We start from the raw sequence: 17,329 nt of genomic DNA on the forward strand, positions 1-17,329 counted from the left end.
TTTTTAGTCTGGATTAAAGTCTATCTTGTCTCATTAGTAATTATTTACAATTTGCAAATATATCCATTGTTAATTGATTTTCTCTGGACATAATTGTTCATCCTTAAAGGGATACTCCACTTTTTTGCAAATAGGCTCATTTTACAACTCCCCCAGAGTTAAACAGTTGAATTTCACCATTTTTGAATCCATTCAGCCGATTTTCTGATATTTAGAAGAATATCAGTTACCAGACAGTTTCTGGTCTCATTGACTTCCAAAGTATATTTTATTCCTACTATGGAAGTCAATGGGACCAGAAACTGTCTGGTAACTGATATTCTTCTAAATATCAGAAAATCGGCTGAATGGATTCGAAAATGGTGAAATTCAACTGTTTAACTCTGGGGGAGTTGTTAAATGAGCCTATTTCCAAAAAAAGTGGAGTATCCCTTTAAATGCTATTTTTCTGTTTTTGTTTGAATGCAGGATGCTGCTTTTTCTTTCTTTTTTTTTTTAAATCAAGGTTTCAAAAATGTTTAAAAAATTTTCTGATAATCATGACCCCACTCTTGTGATAGTCTGATATATATATATATATATACATTCATTTGTAATACTTGAAGGACTGGGATCGTTCTATTATTTTAATGCTACTATGCTTATATTAATATTGAAGAGTGCAACAACAAATTTTGTTTATTGTTTTCAATTTTCTATTTGTCAGTTTATTTTAGCATAAAATATAGCTGGCAATTGCACATTCTGAAGGGTCACATTAAGGGTAATAAGCAAGTCAAGGTTTGAAATTCATGTGTTTAAAAATGAGAAAATGAAATGGTGAAAACATACAATAATGTTGTAATGTTGAATCATTTATATACATGCAGCAGATGGTGCTTACGTAGTCTGGTTTTATACACAAAAAGTGAAATGAAACAACAAAACATAACTGCTTCAACTTGGGTAGAACTATTTCAAGCCTGACCTTCTCACAGAGAAGAAATAACTACAGTCCACAGATTGTCCAACACAACTGAAATAAATAAGACGCTGTTCACATTTTAACAGCACAAATATGTACAGATGAACTCAACAGTTCCTCCTTGACGGCCACTGACTGATCAAGACCTTAGTGATCGATTTCGACAATTTCAGTGGTTACAAGGATTTAAAAGTGCAAAACGTATGACCTCAAAAGACATTCAACATCTTAAAGGGATCATTTACTCACCCTCAAGTTGTTGCAAACCTGTACGAGTTTCTTTCTTCTCCTGAACACAAAGGAAGATATTTTGAAGAACGACTGGAACCAAAAAAAATTTGATATAATGAAAGTCAGTGGTGCCCCACAACCATTTGGTTCCAATCGTTCTTCCACACATTTTTGTGTAGACTAGTATCCCTGCTTTAATAGCTTTTACAATTTCAGCTCCTAAACGTTCTTGACAATGATATGCTGTGTATCATGTGCTCTTACATTGTATAATGTGTTTTCGGTACCGTTATATATTGTGTCGGTATATTACTGTCATTAAACATATGACATTGCTTGTTTAATTCACAGAATATTGTACATATTATGGAAATTCCCCAAAAATGCACAGTTATGCCTAGCTACATCTTATATAAGTTTGTTTTTCTGTATCAGTCACTGGAAATAAAGTGTTCTGGTCACCTTAACATAAGAAAAAGAACATTTTGAACCACGAGTTCCAGTATGAGAAACGCTTACAAGGCACTCTGGTTACTTGAACTTGTGACCTAATGAAGAATGTCTGAAAAAGAGGACTTGAAGCAGGGCAGCAGATATTTGATCGCTTGTGCAACCCACTAGGTCATCCATCTGATCTAATCACGTGTCGGCAAAAAATCCCCTCTCCCTTGGTCAAATCAGTCAACCGGGGCCAAATGCAATTTTATCTATAGTCAAAAACGAATAGGCTTATTAGGAACTCACAATATAGGCACATTTATACGATCTCTGTCATTCTCCTCATCGTCTAGATTATGCGGGATAACCTGTTGCTCAAAAAAAAAGTTACCAGAAAACGAAGTTAGCCTCTCTGTCAACAATCTAGCAACAATCTAGTTCCAGCTTCAGTAACCATTTCTCTTTTCACTTTTTTCTTTAGTACTCTGATTAGTGTTTTTTCTCTCAACTATCATTTTACTCTCATGAGGTTTTTTTTTTCTTTCGATTCGGTCTGTTGGCAACGCTCGAATCAGGCTCCTGAAATGTATTCCCCCTCCTGACATGTTGCTCTGCTGAACTGAGTGAGTTTTCCAGGCTCGCTTTCAGCATTTTTTTATATGCTTCTCTCTTCTAAGCTCAAAGTCTCGTCTGTGAAGGTGACTTGCAGCGGCTGGTGCTTGGAACAGTGCGCTTCATTTGGGGTGGAGTACGTGCACGAATGTGTTTTCACAAAGTCTGTGCTCGTTTCTGTTCTGTTTTCTCCGCTGCTGAGGTCTACCACCTGAGAGTCACCTGAGAGAAGGGTTTGCTCGGTTGAAGTTGAACACGTCCTGCTCTGCACAGAGTCACCACAGCAGTCCTGTCCCGCGTCCAGGGGATACAAATATGTCTGTGACGTGCTGATAATCTCCGGCTGCTCAGGCAGAACCAGCGACGGCAAATCACGAGAGACAAACGATGAGCTGTGGACACCATTACTGCATTGGAAGTCCGTAGGGCTCCTCCCGTGACTCCGTCCACCGATACGGCAAAAGAGACACTTGATCTTTTCTAGAATCTTCTGCACAACCGTCTTTCTCAGCAGGATGTAGATCCAGGGGTCTAGAATGGGGTTAATGGAGGCAATTCGGATGGCCTTAAGGTTCCGCATTTCTGCTGTGTCTCCTGTGGTGGGCATCTGGTTCACAAACACCTGCACCTAGACAGGAAACGAGACATTATCTTTTTACTTCTTTATCTTTAGTCATACTACATTGATTTCCGACACCAAACACAATCATGAGATACTGGTTGTGTCTTTCCACTATGAGTCAGCATAACATAATAATGCTGGGTACAGATCATAGACATACAAATCATATGCAGTGAACGTCAAGAGATAACAATCAACAGATTGCTTGTGCACTAAGTTGTTTAGAGTGTTGTGACAACCTTTAAGGGCTTTTCGATCGGTTAAGATTTTTAAATTACGGTTGGGTTTGTCAAAATTTGACCCAAACACACTAAAGGATATGGGCATTAAAAAACATGCATTATGGGATAGCATTTGTCTGATAGTAGCCTATATTTTATAGATCCTAACTGTTTATGTCATTCATTTATTTAATGTTTATATGAAGAGTTCAGATGCAAAAGCCTCTAAATGCCATTTGAAATTTTCTTCTTTATTGATGATTTTTATCAAACTTGTATATTTAAGTTCAGTAATTTCACTTAAATAACAATTAATAGGTAATTATCATTGCCATTTAAGTGAAATTACTGAACTTAAATATACAAGTTTGATAAAAATCATCATTAAAGAAGAAAATTTCAAATGGCATTTAGAGGCTTTTGCATCTGAACTCTTCATATGCAGAAACTTTTCTGTACAATGCACTGACAATAATGCATGTGGTACAATGCAAGGCAAGGCCAATAAGAAGAAAAATTCACAAAATCCCCCCCCACCCCAAAAAAAAAGATGCTTTTTAGTTTTTAGCTTTTAAAATACATTTAAGAAATTATGGTTGGTTTACAGAGGAAATGAGTAGGCCTATCCCCATTTATAAAGTGGGATAAGATTCATATTCATATTATTCTTTTCATATTTTTAATTTGTTAAATAAAAATCTATATATTGTATAGCTATATTCTATATAGTGTCTTGCTAAATTTAATATACATTTTCCAGTAGATTATAATGCTTGTCATTTACACTCCAATTTTAACGTATGCTAGTATTATAAAATATATGATACGATTTTACACAATTTTGTTAATTCGTGGACTTTAACTGAAACCAAACTATTAAATTTTCCTAAGACCATCAATCCATTTGAACTAAGTTGTTGTTGTTTTCAGCCGGATATCCCACATATTTTGCAACACGCTCTTAAGTTCGTTGTCATTTCCCAAAAGCCATCAAATCCCACTTACCACTAAAGGAATGGAGCAGATGAGCACGACAACGGACGTGGCTATGAGAACAATGACCATCTGGATCTCCGCACCAGCCAGACGCGCGAAACTCCGCCTGCGCCTCATCTCCGCGACGCGCGCCTGGTCTGTCCCCAGCGAGGTCCTGCGCACGAAGCGCTTGTGCATCATGATGAGAGCCGCGCACACCAACACGTTACAAATGACGGTGGCGAGGATGAGGACGGAGCTGAAGCCGGCGTACATGTAGGAGAAAGTGGCGTTCGAGCTGTCGTTTTTATGCCAGTCGATGAAGCACCAGGTTCCTGGCTTCTGGAGTGCCACGGATCCCAGTCCCATGCTGGGAAGAGCACAGAAGAGTGCATCGGACACATAGATTCCCGCGAGCGTCAAGCCTGCCACCCGCTGGTCCACGTAGTGGTTATAGAAATAGGCATGATTGATGGCGAGGTACCTCTCGACGGACATGGCACAGATAATACTGAGACCTGCCAATGAGAAGAAGAGTAAAATGAACCCGGAATACTGACACAGCGGATACCCACCGGGCCACGCGCCCTTTACATAGGTGGCAATGGTGACTGGACTGGCGAGCAGCGTGCCCAAGAGGTCAGTTACGGCAAGTCCGCACACCAAGGTGTAAAAAGTGGTCTCCTTTTGCTCTTTCCGTGACTTTTGAAGCACCACGATAGCAATAATGTTCCCGACCACGCCAAATATAAACATAATGACCGGGATGGTAGGGTCCATGTTCATCTTCACCGAGTTGTTGCTCACGATGGTCGATGTTCAAATCAGATCGGTCACTTTACACGCGCTCAAGACGCATGGCATCAAATGCTGACTTCCCCAATCTATGTCAAAGATCCCACGATCATACTTTCCACGTGTGTGTTTCATGCGCTGTTACGCGTCTCCAAAATATCCAAAGCGCGTCTCGGATTAGGATACATTTTGGTACACATGCGAGTCCGGTACACATGCGATCTTCCACAAATTCAGTCCTGTGTTTTTGCTCGTGAGAGGTGTGTAGTCCACAGTTGCATTGACTCTCAACTAAACTGACTCACAAGTTCTTCCCCGAGAGCTTTCTGCCAACTCCGCCCCCGAGTTTACGGCAGTCTCGCACCCTCCTGTCACTGCAAGTTGACACGTATATGTCTCCCCATTAAATACCTACTGGGCTAATATTTATCTACACAATTTACACTCATTGCCCTTTCTTCGTTTTTTTGTTTCTTTCTTCTCAAAATCAGACATGCAAATCTACATGTAAGCTGTTCTGTTTTTTTTTTGTTTTTGTTTTTTTTTTTGAAAAAGGATGTTTGCTCCTTAAGCTGCATTCAAGAGAATTACGAAGGTAGCACATCCTGACAGCAAAACATATCTATTATGACGTGTGACATTATAATACATGTGTTAAAATGGATAGCACATTTTGTTAAGACCATTCAAAACCCAGTTTCTAAAGGGACCAGCATTTTCCTCCCAAAAAAATAAAAAAATAAAAAAATCAAATGATCATAATTAAAGCACTGAAAATGTAATACAGACACTTATGATAGTGTTGTGATGACAGCCGCTCCAAAGCCCCAGTCCATCATCCACCTTCCCTGACCGTAATCCATCCTTGAGGAAGAAATAAAACAGCACATGGAAAGTGCACAAGATATCTTTAAATTATCCAGATTTACATGCTGCCTTCAATGTTAGCGCGGTACTGTTTAATTTATGCATAACATAGCCTTTACATAAAAGTTGGGAGTTGACAAAATAGCTACAGGCTATGTGCTATCTATTTTATCTGTTACTTTACTAAAACTTTAATCACTGACAATGAGATTTATTCACTTGTTGTGCAAAAAAGTCAAATTAACAAATCAAGTGTGATCAGAAGATTTTTTTTTACATTCAGACCACTTTTTCGTTTTTGTTTTTTTTTTTTTTTGCCATTGCATTTTCTATTCATTTTTTTTATTATTGCATATGGGTAGTTCTGCAAGGTTTTTTATTTATTTATTTTTATTTTTGACAAGGATCCACAGAATGCACAGCTTTTGAAATGTCATTCAACCAGATATTTCTGGATTTGTTTCCATCATGTGGTGTGCCTTGTGCTTATTGACGTCTGATGTCTACATAAGCTACAACAGACGCAATGTTATTGAAAGCCATGCATGCACCAGCAACAGCATCAAAGTATGTATGAGAACAGAGCATTGTGGTTTTCTGTGAGGTTTGCACTTTCGGTGTCTTGTCATTTTTGGTATCATTGCTAGCTGAGCTGTAGCTACAAAGGAAGTGTGTGTCCATTAGGTGAATGCACAATAAATGAGTGATCACCAATCTCTACCTCAGATCAAATATTTCACATTCAGTCTGAACAAACGTTCATTACGGTAGGTTGTGTTCAGACTTCTTTTTAGTTCTGGTAGTGAAGTACATTTTTTTTTTTAAAACGGCACTTGCAATATGGACGTCATATTGCATGAAGATATGAAGTCAAAACTCTTATAAAATAAAGTTGCAATTCTGAGAAATATTTGAAATTGTGACAAAGTTATGAGAAATTAAAGGACACCTATTATGGAAAATTCACTTTCACATGGTGTTTGAACATAAATGTGTGTTGGCAGTGTATGAGCAAAACCACCCTAGAATGATATAAATCCACCCAGTGTTTTTTTTTTTTTACAATCTCAATGAATCATATGCACTGTCTCAGAACGAGCTGTTCTAAGATTCAGCGCTTTGTGACGTAGAATTGAGCAAGGGGTTTGATTGACAGTGTGGTTGTGGCATAGACCCTTGTTTCAACGACAGCTGGTAATATCTCTTGGAAACAAATGTTCTGTCGTGGGTTAATCCTGTTGTTGTGGCTTAAAAGTTAATCCTCGTCTACTGTTTGCGATCCACCGACACCTCCAGTAACAGTAAGCGTATTTTATGATTTTTGAGCAAAAAGTCTTTTCAGTCGATGTCAGCCAATTCAACGGCAAATGTGTCTAAACTTGTTGTCGTCGTAGGATGTCTGTGTATATAATTTAAACCTTGTTTGTATAGTGTGTAACCACACGTTAGAATGTAGCCACGCCCTAGAATGTAGATTGACCAATCACAGCCCAGCCAAGAACCAGCTCCCACAGAGGTCCGACAGTTTTTCACAGCGCTCCATTGACTTTCAACACAGGCGTCTCATATTTTTGGTCTCGGCAGGTTGCAACACAGATTTGCAACACAGGCATTTGCAACACAGATACGCGTTTCCCAGAGAGGTTGGAGGGGGGTGTCCGTTTTTTCCCTTCCCAAAACCGAAGTTAAATCCTGACAAGTGTCGTGTTTGGATTAAACTGTATGGACGTCCTCAGTCAGCTAAACCCCGCAAAGATCAACAAGCACATCTTTTTTTAACTTCTAACCTTACTGTAAGTGTGAAGTTATACTAGTTAGACCGTTTTATAATGTTTTAGGTTATGAGTTCGGTTCTCATACCGGTTGTTGATACGCTAGCACGCACGCTGCTAATAAATACAACGTTATACAGTACTCGTGTACAGTACAACGTTATACAGTACTCGTCCGTTTGCTTTGTAATAACGATTATAGACCTACCCAGCTTTGCATGAACAGTGTTGCTCCCTGATATTGTTAGTCCCAGCCTCCGTCTCGATTAGTAGGAAATGCGGTGGTTCATTTTTTGACTGTGACCGGTAACGTTATGCTTTTGCCTCTATTTGGATGCCTCGTTGTTTCTAGCGTTTCACCTGTATGTCTTGAATATATAGCCTTCGAACGCATATTGCAGCCCCTTTTGCCTACTTCTATCGGACACTTTATTTGCTGCTTTATAAAAGTTTGATAACATTTCAGCAGGAAGAGCCGTCACAGCATAAGCCATGCAGAGCGCAGATGAAGTTTGAGGATGTAGCAACAGTAACTAAGGGGGGCGGGGCTTATCCAAAGGTGAATTACAAGAAATAGTCACAATAGTGAGATAAAATCTAATTTACAGTAAGAGTAATGTTGCAACTTGCAAGTGATAGACGGGACAGGCGAGTAAGTTCCAGTTACCTTTTTTTTAACTCTTATGGGGTTTTCCAAATGGGGATGACTTCAAATGTTCCATGAACATCACTTTAATAGATTTCCCGAGCAGGTATTGAATCCAACGCCGATCGATGACCCTCCATCACCTTCTCAGTATTGTGTTGTTTTTAACCTTCTCAGCGTAACTTCATGCTCAGTCCACTAGTACGACTGATGTTTAATCTGCAGTTAATGAAACATAAAGCCTCTTGAACTACAGCTTTTGTTGATTGAGCTGTCTGTGTTTGGAAGGATGGTGCGGCTGACTAAGTGCTGTATTCCATTCTCAATGCTTCTGTGACCAAAGTCAATAAGCAGTAATTAAAAGTCATTCAAATGAAAGATTAGAGAATGATGGGTATTTACTTTAATGGAGAACGTTATTATGCTTTCCTAGAGAATGAGCACATGAGTCAGTGTAAAAAAGAATAATCTAAAGTTATCTGTTTGATGACCTCTAAAAGCAAATTTGGAATATTTTCTTTGTGGTGATGGATCGTCTTTTCCCGTACATATGACGTGGTTTGTCTAAAAGGATCTTAAACCACTATTCCATCAGCACTCAATTAATATTAATATTTCCATAAAAGTTTTTAGAGTTTTCACATCTTTGTCCATGGTCCCTGGCTTTTGTCTTTCTCCCTTAAATCCTTGTAACTCCTCAACATAAGACCTTACCCTCCCTACAGAGTGCTCACTCCAAAGCCATGCCTCTTTCAACACAGCAGATTCTGCAAAGCATCATGAGAGATGGCTTTAAATCCTCATGTCTCAAAGCACAAAACATTGAATTGTTATTAATTAAATATGTAATTGTGGATCAATACCATAATAACTGATTTTCTTTAACTAATAGTGTTAATTAATATGTTAATTACCAGAATGAGCCAAAGCCTTGTATTTAAACTTCCAGCTAATATGACAGGTACACTAATATGCATTAATACATGATTAATTACTTAATTGTTACTGCAAATTCATGTGCAAATTATTACAATTACTAAATGACTAGTTAATAATGATGTGCCCCAACAAGTAAAGTCATAACATAATGATACCTTTGCAAATCATTAGCTAATGATTAATTAAAGCAGACAACTAGAAGTGAAGTGCATTGCTTTGACTGATTGTGCTAATTAACACATTAATTTACACTATTAGTTAATAAAATATGTTATTAAGGAATTAATCCACAATGACACATTGAATTAATAGCAATTCATGTATTACTAAATCTATTAATCATATATAGACTCTTTAGTTGCTGATGCAGTAATCATTAGCCTAATTAATGGTTTAGTTCTTCTTGAGTTATACATTAACTCATGATTCTCTGTGCATTAGAAGCATATTAGTGCACCTGTATTGTAAAGTGTTACCGCCATCTCCTAATTATGGTTATGACATGGTGTAAAAGCAGCATAAGTTTGTGGATTTTGTTCGGGAGGAACTGTAAAAGGCAACTTCTGTTTGTTTGCAGTTTTTGATGACTGTCTGTCTACAACTCTGCATAGCCTTATGAAACACGCTGATGACGTGTGATTTCTGTGTGAGCAGGGTGCGCAGAGCAGTGCTTAATGTGAACCGGATCCCGTTCTGGCATTGTTTTTATAATGATTCGGCATAAACAAGTGCATTACATGACAGTGCATGCACACTTGCGTGAAGCAAGCGTTTTCGGTTCAGTTCTCGTGCGAGTAAAGATGAGTTAGCAATTCATTGAAAATGCTCATTTTGCAACAGGGTGCACGCATCGTGAGAGACAGAGCGAGCTCGGGTTAATGCAAATGTATTTGGAGGTTATGTTTTGCCATTGGCCCTCACCAAATATATTTTTGATCAGCTTTGCTTTCTTTAGTTAAAAATCACTATCATTGGTTGGGGCTTAATTATTGTTTTGGACGCAGCAAAGTGCAACATTTGGAGAGAGTGTAGCAGATATCTGATGAATTATTACTCAGTTCACATCATTAAAATGTTAAAAAGACAGCCTAGCATATTTTCATTTTCCATTTTCCGTGTCCACGAGCAAAGCTGGAAGTGTGTCTGATCAAAAGAGATCCCGTAGATGGAACTATTAATAATAATCAGGATTATAGCAGGAAACACAAGCAACTGGTGTTAGATCAGTCAGAATCAGAAATCTATGTAAAGGAAAAGGCAATGCTGTTGTCCATGAGAGAATATCACTGATCAACTGAATGATTTTTGGTCTGAACACAAGCTATACTTGACAGAATAATACGCTAGGCTGTTGTTAGGGCTGTGCTGAAACTTGTGAATGATGCTCATACTGTTGTGACATCATTGTATGAAGAGTTCAGATGCAAAAGCCTCTAAATCCCATTTGAAATTTACTTCTTTAATGAAGATTTTTATCAAACTTGTATATTTAAGTTCAGTAATTTCACTTGAATAACAATTAATAGGTAATTGTCATTGCCATTTAAGTGAAATCACTGAACTTAAATATACAAGCTTGATAAAAATTATCATTTTAGAAGAAAATTTCAAATGGCATTTAGAGGCTTTTGCATCTGAACTCTTCGTATGTTCTGTGAAAAACTTAATTTTATGGTCAGTGTCGGTCACAGTGCCTTTTAAGTACTGTTTTTGATCTGGCGGTTATTTATTTATATATGCTGACAAGCAGGACATCAAGTCATGACTGTTGTAATCATTGTAATGGTTATGTAAGCATCATTCTGGTGTTTCTCAATCCTCTAAGAAAGACACTCAGCACTGCACATTTTGGACGCCTCCCTTATTTGTCAGAGACATCTAAAAAGAGACATACCTACTTGGAAAATGTAGAAATATAGATATAGATATAGATAAGAATGACCTTTGAAAGGGCATCTCTTTCTGCTAGCATTAATTGTTTTATAATATGTATAGATGGTCCAATACTTGCACTGTGGCACACCACATCTCTTAAAATACATTGCACAATTGTCTTAATGGAAATTGTAACCAAGTGAAATGCAAAATGTTTATTGATTCCTTACTAAGGGAAAGGCTGTAAAAAAAAAAATTTTGTCAGGGAACTGAAGAGGAAGGAAGAATCTGACGTTACTATGATGCAACTAAAACACCCAGGAATGATGCAAAGGCCTAAGATGCAAAGATAAAATATGAGCGTTATGAGCTACATCTCTGGAACAATTTAGATCACGTCCTGTTTTTCTGTCACTGTTTGCGAGACTTGTTGTGACCACTTCCTCTGCAAGTCACAGTCATGTTAGTGTACTGGAAGAGCTGTCTTTGTAAACACCCCTTCAAAGACGTAATGCAATGAAAGGGTAGCCTAAAAAAGGAACTAAAAAAAACAAAACAAAAAAAACGTTAATTGACACACACACACACTACACACAATTATTTTTATACTGCACAAACTGTATAGTCTATACCCCCTAACCCTAGGTTAAACCTACCCAACAGAAAATCTTGAGTCACAGTCTCCCCGTAAACGTACTTGGTTACTAATGTAACCTCGGTTCTCTCTAGAAGAGGGATAACGAGGACTGCGTAATATCTAGGGGAAAACATGAATGTAAAAAGCGTGTCGTGTGTGGTGAGAATGCACACAGTCACAGTCAGTTATAGTATTCTGAGCCGAAGCAACGGGGCAGACAGTACTGATCTTTAGACCGAAAGTAATTTAGCCTGTAAGGCGGGAACCTCTATAAAAAACCTTATAAATGTAGATGGGGAGGCCCAGCCTGCCGCCATAGAGATGTCCTGTATGCCAGCACTATGGGATCAACGTCTTGATGCGGCTAGTCCCTTAGCACATCCGCTGAACGAAACGAAGTCTGAAAACAGACGAGCGAGACACATAAGCTCTTACTGAGAGCGCTTGTAAATCCCTTATGCGCTTCACTGAAGCAAGAGCTATAAGAAACACTGTCTTGAATGACAAATGTTTCAAGTCCGACAAGTGGATTGGCTCAGGGCACCTTTCATGGCTTCCAAAACCGTGGAAAGAAAGGATTCAACCTCTTAGCTCCCTTAAGGAAGCGGGTGACCAGATCGTTCTTCCCCAGTGACTGGCCAGTCGTGGGTTTTGTAAAAGTGAAGTGCAACCCCCCATCCCCACCCACAACCACATCCCCCCGCCCCCCGTTCCCCCGCACCCAAATTTTGCATCCTTTAAGTGACATATGATCTTTCTCATGATGTGTCAAACATTACAGTGTGTTGTGTTCTGTTGCTTTTTAATGTATTTTAAGGGGTCATATCATTGATTGATTATCATTTTTCCAACTTATAATATTAGAAATGTAAGGACTGTAGTTTTTTTTTAAGTATAGAAGAGAAAAAAATAAAGAAAAGGCTGTATCTCAACTGACATCAGCCAATGTTATCATATTTATGAAGCGTGACCACCCTTCACAAAACAGTCAGACACAGTTTGAAAAGAAGCCAAGACAAATATCTTGTTCACCCTGGGGAAAGTTTTTACTGAAAAACTGCTCAGATAAAACATCAGATTACTGGCATTGTCGTCTTGGTTTGTTGCATTAACGTTACATTTTCTGTGTCATGGGATGTAGAGTCAGTGTGTGTTTAAAATCCAAGTATGATGTTATGCAGCTTGCATGAGCATTGAGAGATGCTTAATCTAATTAACTGGTTGTATTTTTATTATGAAACACAAAAAGCCAAGAATATACTGCGTAAATAATTGTGCAGAACAGGGCAGATGACAATTGTGGCTTTTTGCCTCTTGTATTAAGTATGAGCTGTGGGCATACTGTGTGCCTTCATTGCAGGTGCATCCTACTGAGTTAGTGTTTTTATAAAGTCATGGTTTATTATGACAGCATTAGGTTGTGTTTGCTGCTTTGGTAAGACCTGTCAGAGGCCCTCTTTGTTCTTTCTCTGTAAAAGGGGGTGTTTAAGGTGTATAAAGGGCAAGCCTCAATCTGCCACTAGTCTCATTCCATCGTCTCACACACACACACACACACACACCCTGACTGTCTCTACCTGTCAGGAATCAATCAGGCTCAGGCTACATCCACATTAATCCGGATACATTTGAAAAAAGGCGTTTTCGTTTAAAAACGCTCTCCGTCCACACTAGCGTTTTCAAGCATTTTCCGATGTTTGAGTGTGGATGAGAAACTTCTAAATTCACTTTACTGCACATGCGTGAAACTTCACAAAAGCTCACTGAGATGATACAGATGGGAAAATAAATAATAAAGTTATCGCACAATTCTGTTAGAGAAAACGAAACCGTTAGAAACAGTATAATTCTATTTAGTAAAATATCTCACCATGACTGATGCATCCAGGTCGCATTCAGTCACCATATGTTTGGTCTAAAATGCAACTGCTCTCCTGTTTTCCCGCAGGACAGCAAATGTGAGTACATTATCTGTCATCTTTGCAGTACTGTGCTATGAAGAATGTGCAAAGTAACATATTTTAGCAACAGTGTAAATGTGAACAGGCACGATAATTACGATAAACATGAATATCTATTGATACAACATGGATCACATGACTAAACTTATATCATCGTTTTTTAAATACCTCCGGCTTCACTGTTCACACTACAACGCGAAAACTGCGTTTTCAAATTTATCCACTTTGGAGAGCGTTTTCCAAAAGATACGTTTTCGTTGACTTAAAACGGCGTCTCAGTGTGGACGGAAGGCCAAAACGGAGAGAAAAATATACGTTTTCAAACGAAAACGTATTAGTGTGGACATGGCCTCATTCACAAGATCACACTCACCCGAATACTAATCACCTGCACCTGTCATCAGTCCCAGCAATCACTGAGCACTACAAAGGAAAACACCTGACCTCCAGTCCCTGTCGAACCCTGAATTAGGAAATACCCACTAACTAGCTCTCTGTGTATTTTCAGACTTTTGATATCGAACTTTCCAGTCCCATCTGTAACTTTCCTGTCCCCATCGTCCTATCATTCTCCTTGGTGTTCATGTGTTGCTTTCTTTGGATATATTTCATGACACACTGAAGCCTGTCCTTATCTGCAAGATAAAAGATTATTCTCACAGTACCAGTTTGAACCTCTGAATTAACCTGCTGTCCTCCCAAAGATTCGTTATAAGTTATTTTGAACACTACTAACTACCTTGTTCTCCGGGTGTATATCCCGACCCTATCAGAGTGAGAAAGAGTTGCAAATATGTGGTTTGCAGTCAAGTGATTGTGTTGACGCGCGGAATGCAGATGGAGGGCAAGGAGTGAAGAGCGCAATGGACGGGATGGAGGAAAATCCGTAATGTACTACTTTAGACGCTATTACAAGAGAAATATATCAACAGAAAATCTAAACATGTTGGACGTGATCCTTACGTTATGAAGAGGACCGATTTTCAACTGAATTGAGAGATTTCCCAGATAGCAAACTGACATTGAATCAACGTGGAAATATGACATCGAAACAACGTTGATCTGACATCCCAGATAGCAAACTGACATTGAATCAACGTGGAAACAACGTCTCTCATGACATTGAAACAACGTTGATTTTGCTCATCGAATTAACGTTGAACCAACGTCAGACGCGGCATTCTTCAAAGCTAAATGAAAATCGAAAATTGGTTTGCTTTCATAACGTTGAAACAACGCGTTGATTTCAAGTTGATTTTCCGTTAGTTTTGAAAGAATGACGCGTCTGACGTTGGTTCAACGTTAATTCGATGAGCAAAACAATGTCAGATCAACATTGTTTCGATGTCATATTTCCACGTTGATTCAGTGTCAGTTTGCTATCTGGGATAGTTTTGCTCATCGAATTAACGTTGAACCAACGTCAGACGCGTCATTCTTTCAAAACTAACGGAAAATCAACTTGAAATCAACGCGTTGTTTCAACGTTATGAAAGCGAACCAATTTTCCATTTTCATTTAGCTTTGAAGAATGCCGCGTCTGACGTTGGTTCAACGTTAATTCGATGAGCAAAATCAACGTTGTTTCAATGTCATGAGAGACGTCGTTTCCACGTTGATTCAATGTCAGTTTGCTGTCTGGGTTGCCTGCCATCGAGACTTACAGACATATTTTGACTTTACAAAGTTCGGAAACTGGTACGTTACACGTCACGAACAGCCACATAAGTGTATTTAAACACCTGAATAATGTAATTATAAGCCACTCACGTATTAACTCACATTTGACGAAGTGATCACTGCACACACACACACAGGCATTTTCCCATTCGGCTCCTCCCGACCGCAGACGTAGGTTTTTCTGTCAATTTGTTGTATTTTCCCCCCTTATGAACAACAACTTTTGGCACACGATAAAAACTCCTCGTGGTTTGATCCATTTGAGCAACCATAAACAACGCAAATTTTGAGTGTGTTATAGTGCTTCCTAAATATAGAAATTCACTGCCCTCCATCTGCATTTCGCACCATGGCAACTCAGTGGCGTGATGTCACGTGAAAACAAGCTATTCATTTGGCTTGTTTAGCCAGCTAAAGTGGTGTACACTGTAAAAAAAAAATCCTGTTAAAAAACGGTAAACTACTGGCAGCTGTGATTGCCAGAATCATATCGTAACTATATGGTGTGTTACTGTTTTTGTGTTAGAGCATATAGCTGTTAAATTTAAGTTTTATACTGTAGCTGAGAATACGGTATGTTCATTTCAAAAACAGTAACACACCGTATTTTTACGGTATGATGCTGGCAACCACAGCTGCCAGTAATTTACCGTTTTCTTACAGGATTATTTTTTACAGTGTAGATACCAACTGTCTATTAATATAACCTAACCTTAATCCAGATTTTTTTTTTCCATCATGGTTTTTACAGAAATATAAAGCAGCACAACTGTGACAAAATGTTTATTGAGCAGCAAATCAGCATATTAGAATGATTTCTTAAGGATCACGTGGCACTGAAGACTGGAGTAATGAGGATGACAATTCAGCTTTGCAATCACATGAATGCATTTAATTATAATAATATTTCACAATATTTATACTGTATTTCTGATCAAATAAATACAGCCTTGTTGAGCATTAGACCCCTTTCAAAAAACCTAAAAGAAAATATGTATTGTGTAATATGTATAAATAGAACCTCCCATATTTTCTCATGTTTCTCAATTCACTCACCTTTGTCATTTTGGACCCTGGATATAAAAGTCAATAGATTTCACTTGGCCTCTTGATTTATCTGAGCCAGCTGGTTAGAACGGAACAAGAAGTGAATTGACAAAACATTGGTAGTAATTGTTTGTCTCTCACATTTAGATAAGATCTTTAGTGAGACATTTTGTACTGGAACATTTATTTTGACGCTAACGAAAACCACAACAGCCTGCATTTAGATGAAAATGAGACCAAAATGAACATGTGGTGACCAAGAACAAGGTTTGAGTGCAAACCTAACCACATTTGACTGTGTGAGGACAAATTGTTCATGTGAGCATACTACACTTGTCATCTGCCTCATTATTGTGTGCTACTCAGATTTGTTCAAATACGCCTGTGTGTCTTTTCTTATCAGTGGTTTCACCTCTCTTCTGGTGCAGCTTGTCGCTCCACATGCTTCACATGCTTCCCATGCTTCCCATGCTGTTGGGAGAGGGAAGAAGTCACCAGGGAGCTATATTTTAGAGCTAAAGGTTTCTGGGACTGTAGTATTCAGCGCACATTTGACTCATTGACCTGCGTTACAGACTGTACTTGGGTCACGAAATCTCAATCAAAGATACCAAATAAAAATAATTCCTAGTAGAGACGGAGAACGGAGTGTGTGGGCATGAGAGAGATTATTCTCAATGTTCTCAGCATGGAATGTACCAACTCAAACAATGAACAATCTTAAATGCACTTTATACTCAGAACTAAAAAGAAATAAAAGGTGCCTGGAGGAACCTTTTGGGGTTCTTCCCTTTGCCACACCAGTCTCCTCTAGGAACCCTTTAAAAAGGGGCGGTTCTACACAGGTTCTAGAGGAACCACACAGGTTTCCTGAGGAACTCTTGCACTGTGAGGAACCGCTTTGGTGTTGTTACTAGGGTTACCATTAACTTATATTATAATAAAGAAAACTAAACCAAATCAAAAATAAGAATAGTTTACATATTCTAGATCCATTTTAATACATACTCTTCCATGTACTTGGGAAAAGAAGCTAGTAATAGATTA

General features: G+C 38.5%; 1 protein-coding gene across 1 annotated transcript; it reads right to left on the minus strand.

Annotated features, from left to right (window-relative positions):
- Window positions 1-775: 775 nt before the first annotated feature.
- On the minus strand, window positions 776-5,268 carry ptger4b (prostaglandin E receptor 4 (subtype EP4) b). Its single transcript, XM_039650096.2, has 2 exons — window positions 4,094-5,268; window positions 776-2,873 (listed from the first exon to the last, which is right to left on the minus strand). The coding sequence occupies exons 1-2, from the start codon at window positions 4,847-4,849 to the stop codon at window positions 2,289-2,291; spliced, it is 1,341 nt and encodes a 446-aa protein (XP_039506030.1). The 5' UTR covers window positions 4,850-5,268; the 3' UTR covers window positions 776-2,288.
- Between the last annotated feature and the right edge of the window lie 12,061 nt (window positions 5,269-17,329).

The sequence above is a fragment of the Pimephales promelas genome, chromosome 4 (assembly GCF_988280905.1).
Source record: "Pimephales promelas chromosome 4, fPimPro1.hap1.1, whole genome shotgun sequence".
Lineage (NCBI taxonomy): Eukaryota > Metazoa > Chordata > Actinopteri > Cypriniformes > Leuciscidae > Pimephales > Pimephales promelas.

What these genes read in the sequence shown, in the direction of transcription:
- ptger4b (XM_039650096.2), bottom strand. Translation starts at nt 4,849, where the DNA reads ATGAACATGGACCCTACCATCCCGGTCATTATGTTTATATTTGGCGTG. An exon ending in TCTGCTCCATTCCTTTAGTG is followed by an intron (nt 2,874 to 4,093) that starts GTAAGTGGGATT and finishes TTTCCTGTCTAG; the next exon opens with GTGCAGGTGTTTGTGAACCA.